At 43.6% G+C, this 13,221-nt stretch overlaps 2 protein-coding genes across 2 annotated transcripts; both read right to left on the reverse strand.

The window, feature by feature from the left end:
* Nucleotides 1-138: 138 nt before the first annotated feature.
* LOC133961615 (mitochondrial basic amino acids transporter) lies at nucleotides 139-6,599 on the reverse strand. Its single transcript, XM_062396840.1, has 4 exons — nucleotides 6,189-6,599; nucleotides 4,424-4,467; nucleotides 3,530-3,613; nucleotides 139-2,734 (listed from the first exon to the last, which is right to left on the reverse strand). Exons 1-4 carry the CDS (start codon nucleotides 6,220-6,222, stop codon nucleotides 1,973-1,975), a joined length of 924 nt encoding a protein of 307 aa, XP_062252824.1. The 5' UTR covers nucleotides 6,223-6,599; the 3' UTR covers nucleotides 139-1,972.
* A 1,863-nt stretch (nucleotides 6,600-8,462) lies between these two features.
* On the reverse strand, nucleotides 8,463-13,014 carry LOC133961613 (tryptophan--tRNA ligase, cytoplasmic). Its single transcript, XM_062396838.1, has 11 exons — nucleotides 12,873-13,014; nucleotides 12,477-12,594; nucleotides 11,590-11,809; nucleotides 11,372-11,480; nucleotides 11,142-11,261; nucleotides 10,866-11,048; nucleotides 10,581-10,681; nucleotides 9,974-10,086; nucleotides 9,405-9,578; nucleotides 9,162-9,302; nucleotides 8,463-8,982 (listed from the first exon to the last, which is right to left on the reverse strand). Exons 2-11 carry the CDS (start codon nucleotides 12,582-12,584, stop codon nucleotides 8,824-8,826), a joined length of 1,428 nt encoding a protein of 475 aa, XP_062252822.1. The 5' UTR covers nucleotides 12,585-12,594; nucleotides 12,873-13,014; the 3' UTR covers nucleotides 8,463-8,823.
* Between the last annotated feature and the right edge of the window lie 207 nt (nucleotides 13,015-13,221).

Consider the following 13,221-nt stretch of genomic DNA (forward strand, 5'->3'; position numbering starts at 1 on the left):
AGTATACGCTTTGAGTGCCCTTCACTGTCAATCGGAGCATGTTGCAAACGTCCATTAATTCTCGTTTCCTGAGATCTACAAACTTCCAAGGGTTAACATTGAATTGTATAGCTGCACTAAGAACAATGTGTTTCAGAATGTGAGTGGGAAAGTGGCTTTTATTTCAACATTCAACGGAGAGAACATGCTGCTTTGTTACAAGACGAGCATATTTAAAGCAGCCTTTTCACAAAAATATCAGCAATCATATCATCCACCGGTAAAGTCAGGCAAACCCAGAATATATACACATTAAGAGTCTTAAAACAGAAATACAGAAAAGTAAATAAAATCAAACCTAAAGTTGAACACAAAGAGATGAGAACAGAAACAAGCCAAATTCACGTATGTACATTATTTTAACCCAACTGGACCAGTGAAACCATGAAGATGTGCAGGAAGAGTAAGAGCTGCTACAGTTATAACGTCTGTGTGGCGCCACCTGCAGGCAGGTTGAAGTTCGCCTGTGTTTAACTTGTGTCTCAATTTACACTTTAAACCTGCAAAGACGTTGTCAGTATTGCAACTGTTAACCGAGAAGTTGACAGAGTTCACACTGCACTGAGGGACACTGTGTGTGCCCTTTGCCCTGTAGGTTAACATGGAGAGGAGAGCAGTGGGGTCTCAGACAGATTTAGGTTGAAGAAGCCAACAGAAAACTGAACCATTAGAAGAGTTTGATTCCGTCCTTGGTGCTGAAGCTTTGGACTTCAGTTGTGTTGGTTTTGTGGCAGATGATTAAAAGGCAAGTGGCCGAGTCACTGAGGGTTTAATGTTATAATAATGTTACAGGTTCATCAATTTACATACAGAGGTCAAAGATTAAAATCAGGTTCATGAGATGAATTGTACCAATACTTGACCTTTTCATATCCTCTGGAGGTGTTGGATCAGTATAATTTAGCTGACAGGTGGTAAAACTGTACTTTCATACACAAAGAAAAAATAGGCAGAAGATCTGCAGCTCAGTCTTACAGGGGCCATTCCTCTGCCTCAGGTTAGTGTGTAGACACCACCCCCTTGTGGACAACAGGGCGACTGACAAACAACACAACTTCCAATCACAGGGAACTTAAAACCTTAAACGAGTGTACTTTAAAAAAACTGTTTTGCTCCACACAGGTTCTTGCAAATGTGACAAATGTAACCGTATCATACCATAAGGTGCTTTCTTTGGACTCAATACAATCTCCGAAGTAACAATATTAAAAAACTGCAGATCGTTTCCAATAATTAACCATTTTAAAGACATTATTACACATTTATTCTGTATCCGACTTCTACTTGGTTTGTGTTTTACTGCAGTGAGTCATTGTCAGAGCCTTTAATATTTTCTCTATAAAACGTCAGAATCTAAAAGGTAGATTATTAACGTAGACAAAGACTCGATGTAAAAAGATGGCTGCTGATTTCATAGCAAAGTTTAACCAAATACGCAGTTGTAACTTCAGAAAATGAATATCTACATAAATGTACATGTATAAGCTGTCTATGTACGTGTAACCACTACAAAACAGTGTACAAATGCGTAAAGAGTAAAAGGGACTAATTGACCTGGACGAAATAGATGAGGAATATTACACCACTTGTTGAATTAAGTTCTAGGTATAATTCATTTTGACCTGAACACCGCATCAATGACAAAGTGTTTCCTTGACTCAAAGCATTCGGGACATCTGTAAGCACAACTCTGTAACTGTCCAGTTTCCTGACTCTCAAGACTTAACAAAAACCAGGGATGTTTTAAAAAGAGGCCTTATTTACAAGTGCAGATTTTATCTTAAAATACACTATATATTATTAAATACTAGGTGGACACTTTGCAGGAGCTCGGTGCACAGATGTGTACTTAGGACCAGTTCATGTTTGTTACAATGGAAAACCAGCTGAGGGATCAGACAGTTCCATCTCTATCTGACAGATGAAACGCGGCTCACAGGCTGGTCGGCTGGGTCTGTGGCTGCAGCTGGACGGACTGTGGCTCAGGGTCCTCAATACGACACTCTCCTCCCTCGCGCATGTATATTAAAAATAGAGTCACGGTGGCAAACGTGGTGGCATTCACCGGAAACGCCCGGAGCAAAGTGGACGTGAGCCCGCGTGTGAACACCCTCCACCCCTCCTTCTTCAAGCTCTGCCTCACACAGTCCATGATGCCGCTGTACTGGTAGACTCCGCCGACCCCGTCCGCCTGGAGGCGTGACTTAATCACGTCCACGGGATAGGTGGAGATCCAGGAAGCGATGCCCGACATTCCTCCGGCGAACAGCAGCTTGGGGATCATGTACGGTTGTTCTGGCTCGCAGTCCAGGGCGCGGGTCAACACGTCGTACGTGAGAAAGTACACGCCGAAACCAGGTGTCTCGCGCATCAGGGTGGTCACCATGCCGCGGTTGATGCCTCGGATTCCCTCCCTCCTGTAGATTCTCACCAGGCAGTCCAGGGAGTTCTTGTACAGCTTCGTCTTGGACTTCTTCTCTCCGGTCCCCTGCAGTTGCATGCGTGTCTTGGCCAGCTCCATCGGGCAGCAGATGACACACTGGATGGTTCCTGCTGAGGCTCCCGCCAGGAACTGGTTGAGCGGCGTGTCGCGGCCCAGCTTGCGCATGGCGTTGCCCTGGACACCAAACACTATGGCGTTGATGAAGGCCAAGCCCATCATTGGTGAGCCGATGCCTTTGTACAGGCCGAGCGTCTGCAGACACAAAGACACGTTACTGGGAACAGCCACATTATAGAGACACCTCTGCAGAACCACGAAAGAAAATCAGAAGTTCTGTTTGTGATCATTTAAGTACACAATTAGTAACATATACTTTTGAGCACATACAGTAGGCAAAGCCCCTTTTCCACTGGTCAAAAAACCCTCTACCCCCTAACATCTGGCTTTTGTCAGCAATGGGAATGGAAATAATCGGCATCAGAGTTAAAACAGCAAGGTGAGAGAGCGCCCCAGTTTTCACTGCATTTGTGCTGTTGAATTAAGCTGAACGTGTTGGTGTCTGATTCATGTATCCACAGTGAATGGGTTTGTTGCAGTCACAGGAACAGGATGCTAGAAATGTATGATTAAATCAGTTTTCAAAGCCCTGACCCCTCTATCATCAAACCTTCAAGTTAACAGAGGAAATCATTAAAGAATTTAACAATGTTTTATTGTCTTGGGGGAGGAAGACAACATGACACCTCCCTGACAAATCCACCACGACCAAGCGTACACCACTGAGCTCAAATGGCAGGAAGACCTAATCTTAAATTAGCCCACGCAGGAATATGGTTATTGCTGACCCTGGATAACAGACACACCGCCTCCTCCTTTCACCCCTGACTTCCCATGTTAGGAACGCTGGCTGGTGCCGGGGCTGATGGGACAGTAACTGGACACTTGTTCAAGGGCAGCCACCCCGTGAGCATAGTACAGTGCTCGGTGGAAACTGCACAACGGTCTAAACGCAATCCAGGAATCACGCAGGAGAGTACGAGAGCTTACCGACTCCTGGCGTATGATGGACTGGAAGCAGTGAATTGTTCCACGGTACAGAGGTTTGTCCACATTTTGAACTTGAAGCCGCACCTGTGGATGACAGCGCTAGAATTAGAGTCGTGCGACGGAGCAAAGAAGCCTAAGAGAACGACAACACAGCACATACTGTCATATACGTTACTAACAAAGGAAACAAACGGGCAACAGAGTTTTGAAATGGTTTCAATTCAGGGTTTAGGAAATAGGATGCTGAAGGGGGGGTTGGGGGGGGATGCAACATGAGGACCAATAAAGTCAAAATGTTCTGTTCTTTACAGTTCTATAGCTCAAGACAGGACATAGGGGGAGAAGAAGAAAGACCTGGACCATACTTACTAGGTCACATTTCCGTGGAGAGGTTGTTTATTTCTCTCTCTCATCTACAACACAGTGACACTGTTGCTGTTAAAGACAGCCGCCCCCGGCCCCCCCCCCCAAACCACACACACACCAGCTCAGGCAGAAATGACATTTAAAGCAAGGCATAAAAGAGCTACGACCATTCACCGTTTTTGGGCTTCTAGAAAGTGAAAGCTGCAGATTGGTACAATCCTATGCTGTAATTAAACAGTTAAATCGTCCCGTCCCTATTAAAACTAATCACTAAAATCTTTCTATAATGTTTATTTTTGACTTTTACAAAAGGATTTAATGCCTATGATGCTTTCTTTGAGCTGCAGTTAGTTGAAAGTGATGTCAGCATCTCTCTAAACAATATAAATAGAGGATTTGATCTGTTTAGTCGTAAAGAAACAGAAAATATAAACAGGCTGCCAACAGAGTGGGGCCGACTTACAACATTTTAACAGCGAGGCACCGGATCATGTCGTTGCCGAATAGAAGGAAATAATTGGTACCCACCTTCACAGTGTCAAATGGATGCCCCACCAAAACACCAGCAGCACCTGAAGAAGAGGAGACTCGATTTAAAAAACATATTCAGACAGGAATGGCGCCCATTCACTTCAATCACGCTGCACTAAATAAATACAGTCATAGAAGTCAGTTCCCTAAATTAAGCTCCATTCATTGTTCTCTGGGGAAATAGGGAAAATGTTGAACAATGCCTTAAATTGTTGAGAAACGCCTGAATCTGGTAAAGTGAAAGAACGTGGAGAAGAAAAAAAAACTTTCAGGATCCCATTACGCATCGTTCTACCAAGTTCCATGGAAATCAGTACGGGTGTTATGGGTTAATTTTCCTAACAAAGATGAAAACATAACCTGCTTGGTGGAAAATAAAAAAAATAAAATCATATCTAATCTGTCACCATCTTCTTGACCTGGTTATAGCACTACTACAATGCCGTGCATATCTAACGCCACATAGTGCGAATGCATTGTGGCTCGATTAGCAAGCCATTGGCCCTCACATTGCAGAACACAGTGTGGCTTGGTTTTAGGGAAGGATCACATCTTATGATCGAGTGGAGGAAATCATCTCGCAACGGCCGACAGCCCGCCCATCATGAGACTAATCAGCTGGTCACTGTGCGCGGTGAAGGAAACCGTCCTTGACTTTTTTCCAGGAATTCAAAACTCCACTACACGGCAGCACAGTGTCCCGATAAATCCTAGAGAGATAGTGTCTTATTAGGTCACATTAGCCCAGAATCGTCAGAGGCCTCTCTCCACATGTAAAGCTGGTATTCTTCACAGTTTAATGACGTGTGTGTTAGTATCATTATGGCAGATTTCAGCCGTGTGATCCATCTCGTTCACTATCTCGTGACCGGACATCTTGAGCACACATACCTCTGCAGGCCTGTGTGGTTAATCATACTGACTACACCAACCAGTGCACCTGCAGGTTTGGAATGGTATATTTTAGTTTTAGTTTGTGGCAGCGGTCTGTCGAATCCAGAGAACTTGTAGAATAAATATACTTGTGACGATGATGAGCACAAATCAGGCCGTGCTGCACATTTAATAGCCTGATATTTAGTTATAAGCACCATGGAGCTCCAGAACTGAGATCTGGAGGGTCTTCACCTCGTTGAAGAAGACCATGCAAACTTTTTAAAAAAAGAATGGAGATACAATGACTCATCTCTCTGGACTTTAATCACACACCAGGAGTAAGTGACTCTCAGCTGTGGCTCCATGGCGTGTTCGGGTTTTGGAAGATGTGGCCTTGAGCAAAGACAAAACAGCTGACAAGTTTCCCAAAGGGTCTGTGATTAGGTTTTTACTGGAAACCCCTGTGGGCTCCATTCAAACTCAGTCCTACTTTAAGTCCTTTCCTTTCCTTTAGCAGCACATGTAATAACTAGGAGGAAAAGATGATGCGCTAGTCTGGTCTAGTTTTAAGTTTTAACACCAGACATGGTCCTGCAGGTTTCATTCATGCAGATCCAACCACTCCCTGTGTGTGAGGTGAGGAATGTAACTCCACTAACTTCACCTTACATCCGGGATTCCACACATTAATACCTGCTGCTGGAGCTCAGAGTTTGACCTTCTGACCTGACACGTTTCATCCGTTTCTGATGCTTCACCACGGGGCGATCGACCACTCATACCTCAGCTCGTGGACTTGGGTGGAAAAGTACAGGAGGCGGCTAATGCTAATGCTACCACCAACTCGTTAACCCGTGGGCTGCTGCTAACGTGGCTAACGACTTACCTCCCACGCAGCCCGCGGCGAAGTCCAATGCCATTCCCCCCCAAGAGACACCCTCACGGCCGGTACGGGTCGAGCTAGCTCGGCGGTGAACAAGCTGTGGCTCGGTTCACCCGCAGAGGGAAGTGAGGATTTCAGACTAGCGGGGCTTTTGACAGACAGAGCCCCGGCTTGGTGCTCGAGCTGGTACCCTCCCTCTCTTTTTTTCTCTGTGAGCTACGGACGTTGCTGGTGCCGGGCAGGCGGAAGGTAGAGGGTCACCGGCGGCTGCGGGTTGTCACCGGGGCTCGGAGCTTGGGAGCAGGCTGACAGGTTTATAACTCTCCGCTGATGTGTGGCGCTCTTTCTCCCGCAGCCCGAGCTCTTTTTCTATTTCTGTACCCGCGGCGGTGGAGGCGGGGGCTCCGGTGAAAAAGAAGGAGCGTGCTCGGCCTTTTTAAAGAAGCCCAATCGGGACACTGGGTGGAAGACAACTCCCAGCGGCGGCTATCCGCCCCCCGCGCCCATTGGCTGCCACCGCCGGGCCGGGCCGCGGAGGACGCGGCCGCTGCCGATCGTCAAAATCAACAATGTTATCACGGTGGTCGTCATCCGCATGTGTTACCGTCCCACTGTCCAACTGGGAGACTGGCTTCACTTTCCACGGCCCAGTGCGGTGCCAAGTTCAGGACACAGCACGCGGGACCCCTGTGCAGAGTGGGGCAACTCACTGAACACCGTTTATTATCAAGTTGGATTAGAGATGACTTATTGAAGTGGTTGGTCAAAGCTGGATCTCCACCTGAGTGAAGGGAGAGACCAGCCAGGGGCCCCTGAAGCTTCAGATTGCTCCACATCATTTAGGTCTATATGATTTATTTATTTATTTAATTTCTTCACTTCGCACAACTTCAGTGTAAAATACACAAATGAAACGTAAAGGTATCTGTGGTCAAACAGTAACAACTGCACCAATCAGTGATAAAGAAACATTATTTTGTATCACATTAACTTTTCTACTTGAGTAAAAGTAACTACTTGAAATTTTAAAATGTACTTCAACTTTTAAAAGTAGAAGTACTTGCAGATGGTAGCCTATTCCCTACTGCAAAAGATTACTGCATCCTTAACTGGGCCTATGGTCTGTTTAATACATGCATAATACAGATTCATATAAATAAAGAAGGCTGATGCTACCAGTTACTTGCCCGCTCTGATTGATTTGGGCAAATTCCACTCTTGTTATTGATTATCTATATTAAACACAATGCATTGGAGTAGAACGTACATATATTTGCTGATAAAGGTAGCGGAGTAAAAAGTACCTGACAATAAATTAACTCAAGTGAAGCACAGATAAGTGTCAACTACCACTGGTCCCTCCTCCTCCACATTGAGTCCTTGAGTAGGAAGTCTGTGTTTATTTTAGTTCACATTCCGTTGTTATTAAGAGTGTAACGTTCATCTTTGTGTGGAAACTGGTTAAGAGTGAATCAGAGGCAGTTAAACGAAAACAGGTTTTATAAAGCAAACACAATAGATTCTTGGAAGAGGCTTTAATATGTGTCTGCTTAAAACGTCTGGAGGATCATTTCCAGCAATCAAGTGGGCACTAAAAACCTGTTCAGTGTCATTTGTGGTATTCCAGTTTTTTTTTTATTGCAAATTTATCCTGACTTGTCTAGTAATCCAATCTAACCTAATGTCTAGTTTTATACGAAAAAGAGACCTGTAGTGCAGCTATTGTATCACTAGATGCTTGTTTAATACTTGATGTTTGGGATAAAGTGGGGAAAATTGGTATTTTTTATGTTTGATCATAGAAATATAAAGAAAATAGAATCACCACCTTGTGTTCGTCCACCTCACAATATCCCCTTCTGCTCCTGAGTTTTGATGTTAAATATTGGCCATGAAAATTGATTTTGTAGAACATTGATGATATCACAGCGACTATTTAATCGCTAACCTTCTGGACCTTTGAACACCACCTCTCATCAAGTGGACATTGGTGCCACATGTAATGAAATTCCCTCTGAGTATTACTGTAACATTCCTCTCATGTGATTGTTGAGGCGAAATCCTGAATGTCGACTAGCCTTCAAAAGAGAGAGGAGTTTTGGGTGTTGAAGTGCAGGTTAATGTTTAGCCTTAGACAAAGTTTAATGAAAAGATTTGACTCAAGTCACTTTTGCTTTACTCTCTGTGAGGAGAGATGAAGACTTAATGGTATGTGCTCAAAAGTGGGTGTGTAGATGTGTTATTGTTGATCACAATGCAGATTTAGCAACAACGCAACATTTGTAATGCACTTTAATCTTCTTCCATTCCTGAACAGGTTTCAACGCGAGGAGCAGGACTCGCGTGATGTTACAGCAGCACCGAAAATACAAACACTTCATGATACATTTAACAGGTGGCATGACGATTAGCATGAGGCTGCAGACAACGCCATGCTTAGTTTTAACACAGAGGAGCACATCATCTCCATTCATTTACATTTGCACTTTTCTCCAGCTGTGATGCAAACCATGAGCAAATGTCCACCTTCCATTTCAAAAAGATGTGGGTTTTAATGGGAAACAGATGGATGCAATATTTGTTCTTGTCTTGAGATTCACAAGATGAAGACCCCCGACACTTCGGAAGCTCAAACAGGCTAGATGTTAAAATTTAAAGGTCTCGGAGTCATGAACTGCTTGACAGTCTCATCTGTGACTTGTTTGCGTCTCTCTTGGTGCTGGGTGATCATGGGCTGCAGGGTCTCAATCAAGAGCTTCTTCAGTTCTCCTGTGAGAAGGTTTCCACTTGTGTAGTCCTGCAGCGAGAGAGGGGTGAGTGTCGGAAAAGAAGTAGAGGAGGGGGGATGGGTGAGCGGAGGGTAATGATTAACAAGACAAAGAGGTAAATGAAAGACAGAGAGAGCTTGTTGTACAAAGAACAGGGAAAGCAAAACAAGGAAAAGAGTGTAGTTAGCAAAGGAAGCAAAGCCCTCACCTGTCTGATCTTCTCCAGCTGCTCGTCATCCTCCAGGAAGAAGGTCAAGTACATGAAGGAGACGTCTACATCTGCGTTTCCACCGTGCTTCCTGTGCTCTTCCACTGTGTCTTTCCCTCCAGAAAATGCATGTTTGTTGATCTGTAAGTAAAACGTACACAGGTCAGATCAGCCATTCATCAAATATTGGCCATAATCACCTAACTGGTAACAATTGCATGTTATAACCACTAAAAGCAGCACCTTGTTTTTGATCTGCTTGGGTGTGTCTGTGAGGAAAATGGAGGTGTTGGCATCACTGGCGCTCATCTTGGTCTGCGCCCCCTGCAGGGCGGGGAAGAAGGTGGAGTGCAGCAGAGCGGGTTTGGGATAGCCGATCCTTGGCGCTACGTCACGGGTCATCCTGAAGTAAGGGTCCTGCGTGAGACGGAGGACGGGTCCAAACACATTGTAAACTATGAATATCAGTAAAGCTGCTTTCAGACCTGCCCCTAACTCTGTATAATCTACAGGCATTCTCCGGATGAGCTGTATGTAGGAACACTAGTGTCCATGTGAGATGCTCTATACCTTCTCTGGACTTTCTCAGGCCTGCTCCTTATTAAAAACTCTGGATAGTGTCAGAATGAGTTTTGAGATATTGAGAATTGTTGCAACCACATCTGAGCAACGAATCTCTTGCTGGGTTCTTCATGTGGAAAAGGCAAACTCCAGACAAATGTCCAGATCGAACTGTGCGTACATTCTCCCTGGTTCATGTCTGAAAATGGCCTAAGTAGTACTTTCATGTATTAGTGCAACGCTGTCCTGACCTGGTCGATGGCACACGGGATGAGACACTGAACGTCCTTTCTGCCTCCAAAGATCTGTGGGAATGAGTTACTGAACGACGGGGCTGCCTGGATGGCTGGGAAGCTGATCTTTCCTGGATGGATACAAAATAATAAACATCATTAAAAAGAAACGAAAATAATTCATACAACCACACTTCAGAATCAGGACATAATGAAGTTAAAACCTAAAATACAACATTATAACGAAACATTGTAGCCAAGTATAGGTAATAATCATGTACTGGTACTTTGTTACAAATATAAAAAAATCTGCACTTTGTAATTTGTCCGACACTAACCTGACAAAGAGAATAATCTGAGATCATCTCTATAACAACTGGCAACTAGTTATGATTAAATCCTAAATTAAAATATAATGAATCTATCTTTAACAAACAAAATGATCATTTGCACTACATTTCCCTTCAGTATGGGAACATGATGCTAAAAGACGCAATGGAAACTGTTATCCCTGCATCATACCGTTTATTACATGTGACTTCCTCTTTCCAAAGCGATGAATATTTGAATGACTGTTCAAAGTCATATGGTTTGTATACTTTAAGTCACTTTTCACTTGTCTTACCGATGCAGTCACTGTCTGTAAAGCCAAAGATGCCTTTGACCTGGTTGAATGTCACATGCTTCTGGATCTTAACCACGTTCCTGTAGAAATCGGGCGAGGCACTGTGGAAAATAAATGGAAATGAACAGATTTAAAAACAAAAAACACTCCAATAAGATATTGTATGCTCACTCAGGTTACATGAACAAATATGGGGATCTTTCAAGGCTAAACGTTCATACTATGAAGCCTCAGCAGCAAAGGCGCCCAGAGAGGAATGTGAGATTGTATTCTGTCACATTTTACCCCATGTATTCGAGGTCAGAGAAGATGAATGTCTTGTTCACATCAAAGCCACAGGCGATGATGTCCTTAGCGTTCTCCACAGCGAAGCGGTGGCAGTCCTCCAGTGAGAGATCCTTCCACAGATACTTTTCATCATCAGTCAGCTGGATCACCAGCGGGATGTCAAATACATCCTGAAGCCACCTGGAACAAGGAAGAAAGAATCAGTAAAAAACCTACAAGTGATATCAGGTGCAAAACAGTGAAGGACTAAAATTAGGATTTGGGAGAACTCACTTCGTGAAGATGAAGGGGATAAGATGACCGACGTGCATGGCTTCAGAGGACGGACCTCTGCCCGTGTAAAGGTAGAAGGACTTTTGTTTCTCATAAGCATCCAGCACCTGATTCATGTCTCTGCCAAAAGACAACAATAAGAAAGGGATTTATTGATGAGTCATTCTCCCACAAACTCTCTCCTTTCTGTCACTGGATGAGGCAATGTTTCCAGTTCTTAAAATACTGACCTGTGTGAGAAGAAGATTCCTCTTCTTAGAAAGCGATGAGGTTTCTGTCCAGAGACTTTCTCTACTCTGTCCACCAGCTCCTTTTCAATTTTACTGCTGCCAAACCTCACTGAAGAAACACATGGGAAAGATAATGATTCAGAATTATTCATATCAACTTCAGCTTTTAAATGAGAGCCAAACACTGTTTTTTATGTACGAGAGTTTTTAATTCTCACCTATGAGTTTGTCGTAGTCGACCCCCTTGGCGTTGGTGGTGGAGACGTTCCACGGGTCAACTGTGTCGTCGCCGCCGCCATCCCCATCTGCTGCTGGCCCGTTGTCAGTGACGGCAGCGTTTTCTGAGGGCGGACATCCTGCTTTGTAATCCTGACCCGTCGTCTGTTTGTAGTCCACTTTCAACTTTAGCAGCATCTGGACAGCAGCATCGACTTCAGCCTGGGGAGCACAAACACACTGCAGTCAGAAGAACCCAAAGAATATAAAGCAGCAAAGCCCCACCAGAATCACATATCACTTAAAACGGATCAGTTCACCGTCCCCTTCTTCCTACCCTATTGCAGTGGTATTCACTGAACCATAATGGAGAAGTGGAAGAAAAATCCCAACAGATGCTTATCTCATAACTCAAACTGGCTAATTACTAAAATTGCAAGTAATAGATGCATTTTTCTACTTTGTTTTCATTTCATGTCAAATCTTCACATATCTTCATGAAATGTAGCAAGCTGATTTTGGTCATTTGAGAAACCTATGGTCCCTATGGACTGGTCATATCTGCCTTAATATACGTTAGAAATAAATGATCGTCATATCATTTAAAGTTATTTTCCACCTCCATATTTATAAACTAAATTTGAAAAAATAATGTAATTATAACCGATTATAACAGTTGAACAAAAGCCTATATTTTACAATACTTTTTGAGTCGTTACTGAGATACCAAGACTTGAAGAGGCATCACATCACTAACTCCTAAAAATATTGTTGAACTTGTGATCAGTGATGTTCAGACACATGCAAATCACCATCACACTAGAAATACAACATGGGTAGAATCCTCATTAATTTAAGGTTAATGTTAAAATCAGTTTATTTCACTTACTTTCTCAGCTTTGGCTGTTTTCAAGCCTCGGACTTCTTCTCCTTGAGCTGTCAGTTTCTCGTACAGCTCCATCGGACTGGTCGCTGCTTCTCCCTGACTGTCCGTCATCTTCTTCACACTGTGCGAGGACACGAAATACAAATGATTAAAAAGCGACACAGTTTGAAATAACAAACAGATCCAGGTGTCACGTTATCAGTGAGACCGGGCTGTGACTCCTTCCCCTGCAGTGTGAGAAGAATCACACATGTGAACACAAAGCTGCTAACTTTAGCTACTGAGCAACTAAGCGCCGGATATCTACATTTATCTTTATCTCAATAGTTACCAGACATGACACGGATAGAGAAACTATAACAAATTAACTAGCGGCTGCCATAACAGGAAATAAAATACCGTAAAATCCTCTCCACACAGACAGACTGACAGCTTGCATCAGCCTGAATGAAATAGTGCTCGGATCAAATTGGTCCCCCAAGAAACCCGGCTCCCTCAATAGTTCCGCTATGGATTTGATATTCATAAAAAAAAAATACCACTTTAAAAGCTTCATTAATTACAAATAGAAATTCTTGTATTTTATCATATTCACTTCAAGTGGAACCACACGGTGGAATCCCACGTAAATAAAGCTAACGCCGCATGTCGGAAGTGAGGGACAGCTATTGTGTTCCTACCGGCTGCTTTCAAAATAAAGGTATTTACGCGTCAAATAACTGGCATAAGTGGACAAAACAGAGACATT

This window comes from Platichthys flesus, chromosome 10 (assembly GCF_949316205.1).
Source record: "Platichthys flesus chromosome 10, fPlaFle2.1, whole genome shotgun sequence".
Lineage (NCBI taxonomy): Eukaryota > Metazoa > Chordata > Actinopteri > Pleuronectiformes > Pleuronectidae > Platichthys > Platichthys flesus.

Coding starts and splice junctions, on each gene's coding strand:
- LOC133961613 (XM_062396838.1), bottom strand. CDS start 12,584: ATGACGGACAGTCAGGGAGAAGCAGCGACCAGTCCGATGGAGCTGTAC. Junction 11,810..12,476: donor AAACAGCCAAAGCTGAGAAA/GTAAGTGAAATA, acceptor TGTGCTCCCCAG/GCTGAAGTCGATGCTGCTGT. Junction 9,579..9,973: donor TCCCGTGTGCCATCGACCAG/GTCAGGACAGCG, acceptor CGTCTCACGCAG/GACCCTTACTTCAGGATGAC.
- LOC133961615 (XM_062396840.1), bottom strand. CDS start 6,222: ATGGCATTGGACTTCGCCGCGGGCTGCGTGGGAG. Junction 4,468..6,188: donor CGCCGCGGGCTGCGTGGGAG/GTAAGTCGTTAG, acceptor CCTCTTCTTCAG/GTGCTGCTGGTGTTTTGGTG. Junction 3,614..4,423: donor ATCCATTTGACACTGTGAAG/GTGGGTACCAAT, acceptor TGTCATCCACAG/GTGCGGCTTCAAGTTCAAAA.